Genomic DNA, 15,721 nt, shown 5'->3' on the forward strand with positions numbered 1-15,721 from the left:
AAGAGCTCTCAAATATGCCCCATCTTTTCTATTCCCACGGCCGGTGCCTGAATTCACCCCCAAAAGCCTCCTAACTATTCTCCTACCTCTAGACCATTCTCATTCCAGGCTTTATGGTGACCTCATAAAAATACACACCCAGAGACACCAATCCCCAGCACAATCTCAGCTCTGCACCACCCCTGGGGCAAAGTCCTGAGCAGTCTGGAATTTGGCGTGAGACTGCTGCAAATGGCTTGAGCTGCATCTTTCCTCATGTTTATCCTGCAGAGCAGCCAAAACAAACTACCTACAGGCCCCCAGGTGCAATTCCCTCACATGTCCATGCTTTTGTAACTACTGCAGTATCTCCTCTGTCTGAAATAGCTTTCTCCCTCTGGTCTAACTGGTACACTGGGTCACCCTTCGTGACTCACCTCAAGCAACACCACCTCTCTGGATCTTCCACAGCAGTCTTCATATACGTACCCAATCGCTTGCCTTAAGATCACATCTCTATGCTCCCACCAAATCACTTACCAACTCCTTAAGGATAAGAATTATCAGGTTTATTTTTACAGACAAGATGCCCAAGTTCAGGAGTAACACAGAAGAATACACATATCCTATATGACTTGGTACAAATATTATCGTGGATTTTTGACATGCTCTAAGCATAATCTAAACCTCATTTCCACTCTCAGCGCTTTTAGGCATGAGATCAACAAAAGTTTTGTTCCATGCTAATGGAAACAACAGGGCCAAAAGAAGCATATTAGCATATACTTCTAGATACCCAGGTCTCAGCTGCTAGCTTTCCAAAGGTATTACTGGCTTTTTCTTTTTCCAAGAACTGCAAAGATTTCCAGAAGGTGCAAGAATATCACCATTATTATATATCACTGTGAAAACTGTTTCTATCCAAGGATTGAGGAACTCTAATAACTCTCATTCTCTTACACATTTCATTAGCTAGGATACTTTAAGCTGATGTATTGACACTGATCCCAATGCTTCAGGAAAATGAAAAGCAGCTAGTCCTCAAAGGGAGAAGGCAATGGCACCCCACTCCAGTACTCTTGCCTGGAAAATCCCATGGATGGAGGAGCCTGGTGGCTGCAGTCCATGGGGTCACTAAGAGTCAGACACGACTGAGCAACTTCACTTTCACTTTTCACTTTTCTGCATTGGAGAAGGAAATGGCAACCCACTCCAGTGTTCTTGCCTGGAGAATCCCAGGACAGAGGAGCCTAGTGGGCTGCCGTCTATGGGGTCACACAGAGTCGGACATGAGTGAAGCAACTTAGCAGCAGCAGCAGCAGTCCTCAAAGAACCTTTTACAACTCCTGACACACTTCAATTAAGTGAATCTCTGTGATTAACACTCAATCTCACGCTTAAGCTATAATCTTTACAGCTTAAAATTTTTTTAAAAGTCTAAGTAACCCGTCCAGATTTATGTTGCAATAATAGAATTGTGCTATTACTTATTACACTTACTGAATACTTACTACACATCATCCCTGTGCTGAGAGCAGTGAATGCATGAATTACCCAATCCTCAGAGCAACTCTAGCCTGGAAAATTCCATGGGCAGAGGAGCCTGGTGGGGCCACAAAGAGACACAACTGAGTGACTGAGCGCACGCATGCACACATGCACAAGCATATACACACACACACATACATATACACACCAATCCTATAAGGTAGGCATTACCTGAGCTTGGAAGGTTAAGTAAATTGGCCAAGGACCTAACAGTAACTGGGAGAGCCGAGATTTCAGTCTCTTGTTTCTGGCTTCTAAGCTGCTATCTTTAACCACTAAGCTATCTCGCCTGTTTTTACATATCTGGGCTCCCTAAGAGGCTATGCTATCACTTAACAAATCTCTACTGTGTTCTAAATATTTACTGTGTTCCCGGATCTGGGCTTAGCATCAAGATAATAAAGACAAATCAGACGGAACCCCAGCATCAAGGAGCCAGTGGACTTTAGAGGCAGCAAAGCACAGTGGGCAAGAGCATGGATCCCAGTGATGCTGTCTGGGAGCAAATCCTTGCTCCTCCATGCAGTGTGTGAGCCTGGGTGATTTACATCTCTGTTTCCTCACCTCCACCCTCCTTATTGAGTGATGAGAACTAAGTGAGCTAGTTCACGTGAAAGCACTTTAAAACTGTTATCAGTACACAGTAAGTGTCCAGTACATGCTGGCTGCCATTATTATCATCATCATCACTGTTATTATTACCGCTGCTGCTGCTCTTAGCATCATCAACCAAAAAACTGGTATTTATAATAAAACAATGTGACCTCCCTGGTGGTACTGTGGATAAGAATCCATCTGCCAAAGTAGGGGACACGGGTTTGATCCCTGGTCCGTAAAGAATCCATGTGGCATGAAGCAACTAAGCCCATACGCCACAGCTACTAAGACCACACTCCAGGGCCCACGAGCCGAACTAGTGAAACCCACGCACCCTCAAACCCGTACGCCACGACTACTGAGCCCACGTGCTGCAACCACTGAAGCCCATCATCCACCTAGAGCCCGTGCTCCAAAACAGAAGCCACCACCACGAGAAACCTGCATACCACAACGAAGAGGAGTCCCCGCCCACCGCAACTAGAGAAAGCCCGCACAAAGCAACGAAGAGCCAGCACAGCCAAAAATTAAATTTTTTTTAATGTGTTAGGTACAATACCAAGGGCAACCAAGACAGACACCCTGCAAAGTCTGAGAGGAGGAGATACCCAACCTGAGACTCAGATTGACCAACTGTTGCTGAGGTGAGGCGAGGAAAAAGGAGGTGAACGCCTTCTAAGGCAGAGGGAAACGAAATTCTCAAGAGGAAAAACAACATGATTTTTCTCAAAGAAATACAAAGATGTGAATTAGTGCTGCTATGGTCTCTGTGAAAAAAATGTGATGAAAGATGAGCCTCAGGAATTGTGAGCAAAAAAAGTCCCAACCGGACACATGCTAAGAAATCTAACATTTTCCCTGGTGTTTAATGCATATTGAGTCTTTACTACAGGTTTTGTGAACTGAAAAGTCAAACTTGAAATAATTTGGCCATTGACTTGGTCAACAACTTTGGTTATACTTGGTAGGGGCCAGGGGATGAGTGGGTCACAGCAAGCTTTTCAAAAATGAATTTACTTAGAAAGCTGCAGCATAGAAATGCTGTAGGTTAATTGTTTTAATTTGGATTTAGCCTCAAAGTACATGTCAATGTTTACATTACTTGCTTTTTCTGACACCATATTCTCAATATATGTAATTAGAACCACAATGGTGCAAAAGCCACATACCTGAGTATAAGGTGATATAAAACTTGTGATGCATACTAAGCCAGCATCAGCAAACAGCTTAGCTACTTCTGCGATGCGTCGAACGTTCTCTTCCCTGTCTTCAGGACTAAAGCCAAGATTTTTATTGAGACCTTGACGAATGTTGTCACCATCCAAAGTGTAGCATGGAATACCGTGGCAAACCAAGTATTCCTCCAAAGCCATGCTTACTGTGGTCTTTCCTGCTCCAGATAAGCCTAAAAGTGAACAGTCCACAGATTTCAGATAGAAAATTGAGGATAATTACTTAGTAATAAATAATTTTAGTCACAAGCTTAATTATATTCATTATTCAAAGCAATCTCTTAGTAACATTCTTATCCAATATTTCTCTGTAAGATTTTACTATGTCTTAGCTAGAAAAACATCTATAATTTAAATATAATAAGCATTTATGTTTTAGTAATTCCTATCTAAATGCAAAGGCATCCCAGAAATCACTGAGCTACAAAGGCTTAACCAATCTGAATATTATATTTGGTTGATACAGACATTCACCAAGTCCTCTCGTTACCACTATTCTAAAGCTGCATGCCAATTCTAAAACAGTTATATGCCCAAATTACTTCTGGTGAGGGTAGAAAAAGAAAAGACCTAAGTCAGTGAAATAAATATTAGAAAATGACCTCTAGATCCCAGAATCAACACTTCCCAAAGGCTATCATGATAAAAGTAACTGAGAATCTAATCCATAACATAGTTAATCTAGAAAGAAAAGAATATTCTCATTTCACCTTCCTCTACTAATGATGTTTAGTCACTAAATGATGAGAAGTGAAGGAAAAGGAAAGAGTCTGTTTATGCACTAATATGTGCCATCTTAGGGAGTATGTTATTACAGAATTCACAACTAAGACAGTTATGAGACAAGAGATACTGAAACCTCATGTACTGAAACTCTTGACGTGTCAGTATAGAAGGCAAAAAAAGGATGATATGTTAAAAGGATCAATATAGCATTAGATGCTTTCTACATTAAAAATGTATATTAACAAGCATAGCAGGTAGTATATTTTGCAACACTGGCCTAAAAGCTTTTTTACAACAGGACATTGCCACTGTCCCATTCACAGTCAGAGTCTATTGTATTTCCCAGCCTTTGAATCTGGGCTGGACTTAGGACTCACCTATAACCAAAAGAATACAGTAAAAGTGATGATGTGTGACTTCCAAGACCGGGTCAGAAAAAGCTATTCAGCTTCTCTTTGGATATTTAATTTGAGAGAAGCCAGCTGTTAAACAGGGCTTCCCTGGTGGCTCAGCTATAAAGAATCCACCTGCCAATGCAGGAGGCTCCAGTTCGACCCCTCGGTCAAGAAGATCCCCTGGAGAAAGAAATGGCAACCCCCTCCAGTATTCTTGCCTGGAGAATCCCCTGGACAGAGGAGCCGGGCAGGCTACAGGCCACAGGGTCAGAAAGAGTCAGACTCGACTTAGCAACTACACAACAGCTGTTAAAATACTCTGAGACCACATGCTGGAAAAATGAGAAGTAGGTGTTCTAGTTGAGAACCCCAGCCAGCTAAGATCCCGGCTGACAAGCAGGGCCTACCGTGAAGCTCCTGCGGACACCAGACCAGTTTTACATGACTGGAGCCCAAGCCAGCATGACTGCAACCAAGCAAGACCCAGAGGGCAACTGCCCAGCAGAGCCCTCCTGACCTCCTTACCCACAGAATGGTGAGCGAATTAAAATGGCTCTTCCGCACCACTAGGTTTGGGGTAACTTGTTATGTATCAACAATGAGTGAACACAGAGGCTGGGGAGACTGGGTTTTTCTGTCCTTTGCTTACTGTTGTTTCAAACAGGGTCTCTGTGCATGCAATTACTTAAAATGAGGTCTCACAGGACTGGGATGGGCACTAAATCCAGGGACTGGTGTTTTTATAACAAGGCCACGTGAAGGCGAAAGCAGACTGGAGTGGTGCGCCTACAAGCCAGGGAACGCTAAGGACTGCCAGAAGCACCAGGCGCTAGGAGAGCAGCGCGGAGCAGACTGTCCCTCAGAGCCCACAGGAAGAAGCCACCCTGATTTCAGGCCTCCAGCCACCTCCTAAGCTTCTGTCGTCTGAAGCCACTCAGTTTGCAGCCATTTGTTACAGGAGCCCTGGTAAAATAATATACAAATCAACAGAAAAATACAAAGAAAGCTGATCTGAAACAAAATCTGAGAAAAGGCAGTGTTTCAAGAAAATGGCATACAAACCTGGACAGGTCTGGTTAAGCTACTGAAGTGAAAGAAAAAGAAAGGAGTCATGAATTCTGTATCCAACAATATTGTCAGAAAAAAAAACCAAAACACACAATTAACAAGCCTGGTCTGGTGAATGTATATAGAATACTGCCCACATCAGGGGAATGCATTTTCTTTTCAAATAGACAATTATGAAATTGATTACATCCTAGACCTGAAGGTAAGTACCAAAAAAAAAAAAATCTGATAAACAGTATTTATAAACATCATTAGTGGTAAAATAAAGGGAATATACTAGGTTCAAGAAAAGGAGTACTCAATTTTTTAAAGATCAATCCACCCCAAATTGATCTTTAGATACAACATAACCCCAAACCAAATCCCAACAAGATTTTGGGGGAACTGGTCAAACGGATTACAAAACTCATACAATACAAAGAGCCAAAAAAAAAAAAGTCAAGATATTCCCAATGAAGAAGGTAAGAAGACTTACTCCACTGAATTTCAGGACTTTATAAACATACAGTAATTAAAACAGTGTGGTAATAAGAGAGGAATAGACAAGTTAAGTATACCAGTGGAATCGATGAGAGTTCCCAGAAACAAACCCACACATAAGTGGAAACCTGATCTATGATAGCTGGCACAGCAGATCAGAGAGAAAAAGGATACCCTTATCTATATATTCTCTTAGGATAACTGATTATCTACATGGAAAAAAAAGAAAATGGATCCCTCCCTCACACTACATACAAAAACCAACTGCAGAAAGATAAAGAGCCTAAAAAACCAGATACACAACTTTGCTGGCAAAGGTCCTCTAGTCAAAGCTATGGTTTTTCCAGTAGTCATGTACGGATGTGAGAGCTGGACCATAAAGAAGGCTGAGCCCCAAAGAACTGATGCTTTCAAACTGTGGTGCTGGAGAAAACTCTGAGGGTCCACTGAACTGCAAGGAGATCCAACCAGTCCATCCTAAAGGAAACCAGTACTGAATATTCATTGGAAGGCCTGATGCTGAAGCTGAAGCTCCAATACTGTGGCCACCTGATGTGAAGAGCTGACTCACTGGAAAAGACCCTGATGCTGGGAAAGATTGAGGGCAGGAGGAGAAGGGGGCAACAGAAGATGAGATGGTTGGATGGCATCACCAACTCAATGGAGATGAGTTTGATCCAACTCCAGGAGATAGTGAAGGACAGGGAAGCCTGGTGTGCTGCAGTTCATGGGGTCGCAGTCAGACATGAACAACAAAGAGCCTAAATGAGAAAAGCAAAACTTCTGAAAGAAAGTATAGGAAAAGTAATAATTCTTCATGAATGCAAAAAAAAAAAAAAAAGCTCGTAAGGAGCAGAAAAAAGTCAGATTAGTCACAACATTTAATAGAAGAAAATGGAGTAATGTTTTAAGAATTCTAAGACAAAGAAAGTAGGACCCAAATACATATTTTACCCAACCAAGCTGTCATAAAAGATGGGTAAGACATTCTCAAACATAAAAACTCAGGCAATTTAGAATCTAACAGAAAGCCATCTTACAAAAATCACTTCAAAAATATAGACCATAGAAACGTGACTCAAAGAAAGAGCTCATGAGCAGACATGCCATAATAAAAGAACTGATGATTAGGTGGTAAGGGTGAACCAATTTACTTACAGAACTCAAATACAAACAATTATGTATATTTAAGATTTGGAACAGAATATGTTACAAGCATGCTCAGTCGAGTCTGACTCTTTGTGACCCCATGGACTGTAGCCCTCTGGGCGCCTCAGTCCATGGGATTCTCCAGACAAGAATACTGGAGTGGGTAGCCATTTCCTTCTCCAGGCGACCTTCCCAACCCAGGGTCAAACCCACATCTCTTGAATCTCCTGCACTGATAGCCAGATTCTTTACCACTGCACCACCTAGAAAGCCCATTACAAGTCTAGACAATGTAAACATAACAATTTAACATCAATCTCAACTTAAGAATGAGGAGATGGGAAGAATGCAAAAGTGCCACATACAGAAACATATCACCTATCTACAACTGAAACTTTTAATTTATAAAAACAAAAAATGAGAATACTGCTTTTTGGCAATCAGCAAAAATTTTAAGGATGAGTAATATCTATGTTGACAAGACACTGGAAAACGGACCCTTGTCCACATTAGGAAAATGCTGCTGCTAAGTCGCTTCAGTCGTGTCCGACTCTGTGCGACCCCATAGACGGCAGCCCACCAGGCTCCCCTGTCCCTGGGATTCTCCAGGCAAGAACATTGGAGTGGGTTGCCATTTCCTTCTCCAGTGCATGAAAGTGAAAAGTGAAAGTGAAGTCAGTAAGTCTAAATTTTAGTGGGTTGTGTGGCTGTTAGCATAAGTGATGCCATCTTGGGCCAGTACAGTTCCTCCTATCCTTCCACTGACCCTACTCAGGACTAAATTTCACTTCTCTGTCATCAAGAATTTGCAGTTAATAAATACTGTTCAAAGATCATTAGGTCCAGGATGCCTCTATGCTCTGTTAATTCCCAACAATGATGAAGACCTTAGCTAACATACTCCTGGTACCCGGAAGACTAGTTATCCATTCATAAATATTGACTTAAGAATGCACTTCCTATGTCCAAGCACGTACTCCCATGCCCTAGGTTAACTATTCAATTGTCCCAGGGGGTCCCTCGGCAGTGCAGGGTGCAGCTGAGAAAGCTTCCAGATCACTGCCAGATCCCACCCAGTGAGTAGGTTACCCTACAATAAACTGATCCATTGATTAATGGAACTGCCTGCCTTGTTATTCAGTCTCAAGATACCTTCTCAATTCAGTAAGCACTCTTCATTCCCTCTGTCCTCCAACAGGGGTAAACTGGGAAGATGCACCAAAATTTTAAATCAAACTCCTAGAAGTGAAAAGATCCATCATTTTTAAAACTACCTCCAAAACCTGGATCAATTTACCCTCTCCGAGACAGACTCTGGAAAAATCAACACAAGACTCAATCAGAGGCCGAAGCAGAAGAAGAGTGAGAGAAAATGTGAAATTCTTCATTGCTCATTCTTTCTCCTCATATGGTCTACATTGTTAGCATCTTGAAGGCAGAATCCAGTTCTTATTTGCATGCAGAAGTTAACAGAATGTAAAGTAATTCTAAGATGCATTCTGATTTTTCCCATTTAACAGCAATTTTATAAAGAACAAGAGGAATTAGCAAAAGAAAATATGTTATTGCTGAGTAGCTATATTATGATGCTCCAGATACAACAGGACTCAAAAACTGAAATATGCTTATTCCCAGGTCAAGGCTGTCTACGATAAACACTGCTTTTGAAAAACTGGTTTAACTCTCTGGACCATACCTGTTAGCCAAACTGTACAACCACGAAAGCCGCCTCTGGTCCCCACCACTTGTCCTCTCTTGTTTCTGCTGACATGGTGGGCTTGATAGGTGACATTAGTTGCTCTCTGCATCCCCTGGAAAAAAGGGGGGGGGGAAAAGAAAGAATTTTGGTCTACTTGAGTTCCTTAAAAGGTAAACATATATTCCTTGCAAACATACAGTAACTGCCATATGTAACATGACAAAAGCAAGGAAAAAAGATGAATACTAACAGCTTTTTCTTTCTTTAGAGTACCTGGCACGGTGTCCAGTTCTTTACATACACCAATTGATTCAGTCTGCTGCTGCTGCTAAGTTGCTTCAGTCGTGTCCGACTCGGTGCGACCCCATAGACAACAGCCCACCAGGCTCCCCCATCCCCGGATTCTCCAAGCAAGAACACTGGAGTAGGTTGCCATTTCCTCCTCCAATGCATGAAAGTGAAAAGTGAAAGTGAAGTTACTCAGTCGTTTCCAACTCTTAGCGACCACATGGTCTGCAGCCTACCAGGCTCCTCCGTCCATGGGATTTTCCAGGCAAGAGTACTGGAGTGGGGTGCCATTGCCTTCTCCGATTTAGTCTGCACGGCTCCCCAAAGATGCAGAAAGTCCTGCTACTATGGTTTCCCAGATTAAGGTGTTAAACCTGAGAAAAGTTAAATAACCTGCCCCAGTTCCCATAAATTCTGAATGGTGGACTCCAGAGCCCTGTCTTCTCACTCATTCATTCATTTATTCATTCATTCAACCAGTGATTCCTGAGGCCATACTTGTACACCAAGTGAACAAAACAGGTTCCCTACCCTCATTGAGCTAACATTCCATTGGGAGACAGACCAATAAAACTTAATTATTAAATCAGAGAGTGACAAGTGCTCTCTGAAAATAAAACAGGATAAAACTGGAAAGAGAGATAGGGCATGACTGCTTCTTTAAACAGGATGATCAGGAAAAGCCTCTTGAGTACGTGGCATCTAAGCAGATTCCTGAATGAGGTGTGGAAGGAATGTCTGCAGGTATCATGAAATGGTTAACGGTAAAAAAAAAAAAAATGGAATGCAACTGTTGTTCTCCCAAATTTTTTTCTTCTTAAACAAAAAAGGTATAAAATTACATAGGCTTCAAAGCATCTTAATAGACATTTCTCCAAAGAACAAACACAAATAAGCACATTAAAAGATGTTCTACAACATTAGCCATCCAAGAAATGAAAATCAAAACCACAGTGAGATACCACTGCACACCCACTAGGATGGCTATAATCAAAAAGACAGGCAAGGGGGCTGCCCTGTGGCTCAGTGATAAAGAATCCACCTGCCAATGCAGGAGTCACAGGTTCGATCCCTGGTCCAGGAAGATCCCACGTGCTGCAGAGCAACTAAGCCCGTGCACCACAAATACTCACGCCTGTGTGCCTTAGAGCCCGTGCTCGGCAACAAGAGAAGTCACTGCAACGAGAAGCCCACACACAGCAGCGAAGAATGGCCCCAGGTCGCCACAACTAGAAAAAAGCCCATATAGCAACGAAAATGTGGCACAATCAAAAATAAGTAAGTAAAATAAAATTATTTTTAAAAAGACAGGCAATAACAAGTGAAGTTACGGGGAAACTGGAATCCACATACATTCACTGATGGAAACATACAGCCACTTTGGAAAAGAGCAGTTCTGCAAAACATTACATATAATCACCAAGTGATTCCCACTCCCAGATTCATACTCACGAGAAGCGAACACAAGTCCACATGAAACTTGCACACATATGCTCTAACAGCACGATTCACAAAAGCCAATGGGTCAAACAACCCCACTGTGCATCACAATAATTAAACAAAATTTTTTTTTTTATTGTATGGTATATCCATATAAGGAAATATTATTTGCTAATAAAAAGGAATGAAGTACTGATACATCCTACAATATGGACAAACCTCAAAAACATTATACTAAGTGAAAGATGCTGGTAACAAAAGCCACATATTGCGTAATTCCATTTGTTAATATGTGAACCATCGAGAACAGGAAAATTTAGAGGGATAGAAAGTAGATTAGTGACAGCCTCAGACTGGGATGTTAAGTGCCTTCTGATGGGAACAAGGTTCTTTTCTAGGGTGGTTAAAATGCTCTAAAATTGACTGTGCCGATGGTTGCACAACTCTGTAAATATACTAAACAACGTGTATTTACAAATTGTACATTTTAAGCGGGTAAACTGAATGGCAGGCAAATTTATCTCAATAAAGTTGTTTTCTAAAATTGAAAAAAATGAATCATATAGGTTCTATTTTGCCCTTCCATGGAGCAAAAATATAATTATAGGGTCTTTCCAACAAGTTATGCCTTTGTAAAATAAGTGTCAGCATTCTTTTAATTGGGTGTCTGTATCTGATACTTCATATAGCTCTTCAACACAGTTTTATTCATCATTCATTCAAAGATATTTACTGAATGCACAGTACATGCCTGATATTCTTCTAGCTTCTGATGAAAATACCTATAAAATCACTGCCCTCCTGAGGCCTTTCTAATCCTCCCTGCCAAGGCAGGAGTTCTCAAAGCCTGGTCCCTAACCAGCAGCTTTGGCATCTCCTGGGAAATGCTGGTGAAGAATCCACCTGCCAAGGCAGGAGACACAGGTTCGATCTCTAGGTCTGGAATATCCCCTAGAGGAGGAAATGGCAACTCACTCCAGTCTTCTTGCCTGGAAAATTCCATGGACAGTGGAGTCTGACAGGTTATAGTCCATGGGCTCGCAAAGAGTCGGACACCACTGAGTGACTGAACAAGCACGCGTGGGAAATGCCAGAAATGCAAATTACCAGAACCGATCCCAGGCAAACTAAGTCAGAAACTTTCGGATGAAGCCCAACGATCGTCATTCTAAAGCCTTCAAGTGACTCCAATGCCAATTCAAGTTTGAGAACCCACTGGAAAAACAGAGGAGGGCAAATACACCAAGATAAATATGGAAATTATGTAAATTAGAATAGCATCAAACAGGAGGGGAATGTAAATAAAGCCAAAAATGAGAAGTATCAGAGGAAGGGTGATGTTTAGGCAGGGTGGCCAGGGAAGGCTTCAGCCAGAATAAGGCACTGAAGACCTCTGAGGACCTCTGAGGGAAGCCCCGTCCAGATGGGGAACAGCAAGTGCAGAGAAAAGCAAGAAGTAACGGGGAGCTCCAGAATGACTGCCGGGGAGCCGGAACAAGGCATCTGAAGGCAGCAGTCACTCATTTAAAGCCAGAGCAGTGGCCATGACTGTGTGCTTCCACAGCCACACAAGTGGCTCAGGTTGACGCATGAAACAGTCAGAGACAGAGGTCATCAAAATGGGGAACAAACACCCTCCCAGGTATACACCCATGGACTTCGAAAAGGGACTATTGTTCCCTTTTTAACCATTTTCAACTTCCAGATGTATTCTTGTCTAAAACTGGCTAGCCTAAAGAAGTGCTGGAGGTTCAGAATCTTTCCTCATCTCCCTGCACAATCACCGAGGCTACAGAAGAAAGCATCTCTGTCCATCTGCCTCTGACTGTCCATTACGCATTGCCCTTGGGAGTGAGCGGGATCCTCAGGAGCCAAAGGGACCCCTCCCCCACGAACCATCTCATTAACAGACGTTCTTCCAATAATCACGAAGAATGCTAATAGGGGTCTCCCATTTCATTTCCATTAAACTGAGGAGGCAGACCTAACTTTCCGGCTCTGCATTTCCAGGATTTTACACAAAACACGGGGTATCAGACACAGACATCTGCATCTCTTGGCAAGCCATGGCATCTCTTTCCTGAAGTGTCCAGTTTCAGCTCCCAGCCAGGCAGCCTGGGAGGAGACAGAAGCCGAGTCTGCTGAGAGGGGACACAACAGGAACGGGTGGGGGTGGGGGGCACCAGGAAGGTGCTGTGTACGCACGTTAGCTGGCTACACTTGCAAAACCTGTTCCACTTGGTCATCTGGTTTGGGGATGTTTTTCCAAGTTACTTTGCTTTAGGGCAAGAAGAAACCTGTATCTAATGAATTTTAATTCATTTTGGCACCATAAAATACCTTCTGCTTTTCTTTTTAAACTGAGTAGAATGTAAAACAAACAAAAACAAAAAACTGAGAAGCTATAAACTGCAGAGGATATGGCTGCCAGAAGATACAGGATAAAAGATTGTTTTAATCACTAGGAAAGTATGCTCCCTCCAGGCCTCTTGCCTCCTACGTTTCAAAAAATTCTGGCAGCCAATATGGCAGTCTGGGTACAAGGAGGCTTACTGTTTATGGATGTTTGATATTTTTCATATTAAAAAACAAACTTCCAAAAAGATTTGCCACAATCTCCTAATGCCCAGTTTTTCGGAATAAACCAAAGAATATTTTTAAAACCTATTAGAATTGCAAGACGGTAGGTATATCCCTGAATTTTACTAAAAATCTAAAGGCTACTTCTGTATGTAATCTAGAGCCTCTTCCCTTCTTTTCCTTTTCTATCCCACTCTAGCCAAATTCTGCCTATAATTCTGCCGGGAAACCTTGACATTAATGACTAAGGACCAGGAGTGAGTTATTTCCTTCTGACGCTCCACTCCTGTTCTCAGAGTCTTCAATGGCCCAGTTTCTAGCCACAGAACAGCCAAGTCAGGCTTATTCTTTCCCAACAGTCTGGGTGGTTTGAAGTAATATTTGGCTTGGTGCATGTACAGCCAGCCAGTCACTATAACATTTACTGCCCATAGGATTCGTTTGTTGTTTTATACTTTTAGGGGTCTCTTTGTATATAGTTTTTACTTTCTCGGGAGAGTTGGTTGGTCAAGCAGTAAGAGTTACAGATTCTTTGTGTTTTTCACAACCCCCAACCTCTTTTCTTGAGCCTAGTCTGCACTCAGTAAAAGTCATTAACAAGCCAAACACAAACAGCAAAAGCTCATACATTCCTGGAGGTTAAGAAAACAACTTGTAAAGGCTACACCTAAAACCTTGCTGTCTCAAAGCATGGTCCACAGCAAAACTGGCAGAGAGCTGGCTGCTCGTCAGAAAGTGAATCGCTGGCCATATCCTGGATCTCCTGAATCAGAACGAAGAAACTGGCATGTTTATTTGACCACTGATTGTCACGCTGCACTCTGCATGTACATTATGGCTTGCCAACTATTCTGTTTTACAGATGAAAGAACATTTAAATATTGACTTAATGGATATTTTTTAATGGAATGGCCCTTGCTGAGGCTGTTGCTGCTAAGTCGCTTCAGTCGTGTCCGACTCTGTGTGACCCCACAGACGGCAGCCCACCAGGCTCCCCCGTCCCTGGGATTCTCCAGACAAGAACACTGGAGTGGGTTGCCATTTCCTTCTCCAATGCATGGAAGTGAAAAGTGAAAGTAAGTGAAAGTGAAGTCGCTCAGTCGTATCCGACTCTTAGCAACCCCATGGACTGCAGCCCACCAGGCTCCTTCATCCATGGGATTTTCCAAGCAAGAGTACTGGAGTAGGGTACCATCGCCTTCTCCAGGAATGGCCCTTGGGTGACCTCTAATTGGGAAGACCAGCCATAAGAGATTCCTAAAAAACAGAAATGAGTCTGAGATTACCTACCTGTTCGTTCATTCATTATTTGTTGATTGATCCCTCCTAGATATGGGAGAAAAATGATCAAGAACATTTCAGAGAAGGAGACAAACAGATAAACAGACAAACAGATAAAGAAACCTTTATACTGTGACAGGCCCCTGCCTCCCATCACAGTGACAGCGGGGCATTCCCTACACACACGAAGAGGACTTAGAGGCTGGGCAGCCAAAAATACACTAATGTCTACCTCTAACCATCTAAGAGTACATATGAAAAGCTGTGCATGAATGTTCACAGGAGCATCATTCATACCAACTAGAGTAGAAGAAACTCAAATGTTCATCTGCTAATGAAGGGTTAAGCAAAATGTGATATATCCATAAAGCCTACCACTATATCATCACATAAAGGAACAAAGTATCCACACGTGCTACACATGAGATGAACCTTGAAAACATTATTCTAAGTTAAATAAGTCAGACACTAAAGGTGATATATTGTATGATTTCATTCAGAGGACAAAAAAGTGGACTATTGGTTGTCAGGGGATAGAGACGGGGAAAGGAAGAAGGTAGAGGATGAGTGCTAATGGCTACAGGGTTTCCTGTGGGGGTGATGAAAATATTCTACAACTAGATATTGGTTAGTGATGGCTGTAAAACTGTGAATACTACAAAGCAATGAACTGAACTCTTAAACACATGAGCGAGAAGGAGAGGGCAAGGACGCAAGCATCAAAGAAACCAGAGAGAAGAACAATGGCTGCAGTCATCTCACTGCATTTCTATACAGTGTCCGATCTTTCCACTATTTTCATCCAGTTAAAACATACTTAGCAGAGGACTGTGTCCTTGGGAAAGGAAATTTCATAGAAAAAATTACCACTTAGGCGAATGCCAAAAACAGAAACAAAAACAAAAGATACAGCCTCTCCATGTGAACTAATTACTCAGTAATATGTTTCAAAACAATTCAGTGGTGGGTTGTATGGTTTTGCTGTCAGTATGCTACAGGTAATTGACTCATCTCAGAGCAAAAGACAGGAACATCCAGGCAGGTGGATGAAAAAACGCTAGTATCAGCTGGACTTTGTTTTAAATGACTAGTTTCGCATTTCTGAGTTACATAATTTACTTCCCCTTTTTCTTACTCAAAGCAGAGAAAAGGGTTTCTCAACTTCAGCATTAACGACTTTTGGACCCCGGCACTGGTGATAATTCTTTGTTGAGGGGGCTGTTCTGTGTACTGTAGGATTTTTTTAGCAGCATCTCTGG

The 15,721-nt window shown here is 42.2% G+C and overlaps 1 protein-coding gene across 4 annotated transcripts in view; it reads right to left on the reverse strand.

The window, feature by feature from the left end:
* The window catches only part of PAPSS1 (3'-phosphoadenosine 5'-phosphosulfate synthase 1), a 120,005-nt gene that overhangs the window by 92,808 nt on the left and 11,476 nt on the right, over positions 1-15,721 (reverse strand). For 3 of the 4 annotated variants that reach the window (XM_055587914.1, XM_055587912.1, XM_055587913.1), the window contains exons 2-3: positions 8,871-8,985; positions 3,294-3,529 (exon numbers count right to left, since the gene is read on the reverse strand). In XM_055587914.1, the coding sequence (XP_055443889.1) occupies positions 3,294-3,529; positions 8,871-8,982 (348 nt within the window). In that variant the 5' untranslated portion in view covers positions 8,983-8,985. Of the gene's footprint in view, positions 1-3,293; positions 3,530-8,326; positions 8,344-8,870; positions 8,986-15,721 lie in introns of those variants that run through there. The other variant, XM_055587915.1, reaches the window with a different exon arrangement.

This window comes from Bubalus kerabau, chromosome 7 (genome assembly GCF_029407905.1).
Source record: "Bubalus kerabau isolate K-KA32 ecotype Philippines breed swamp buffalo chromosome 7, PCC_UOA_SB_1v2, whole genome shotgun sequence".
NCBI lineage: Eukaryota > Metazoa > Chordata > Mammalia > Artiodactyla > Bovidae > Bubalus > Bubalus kerabau.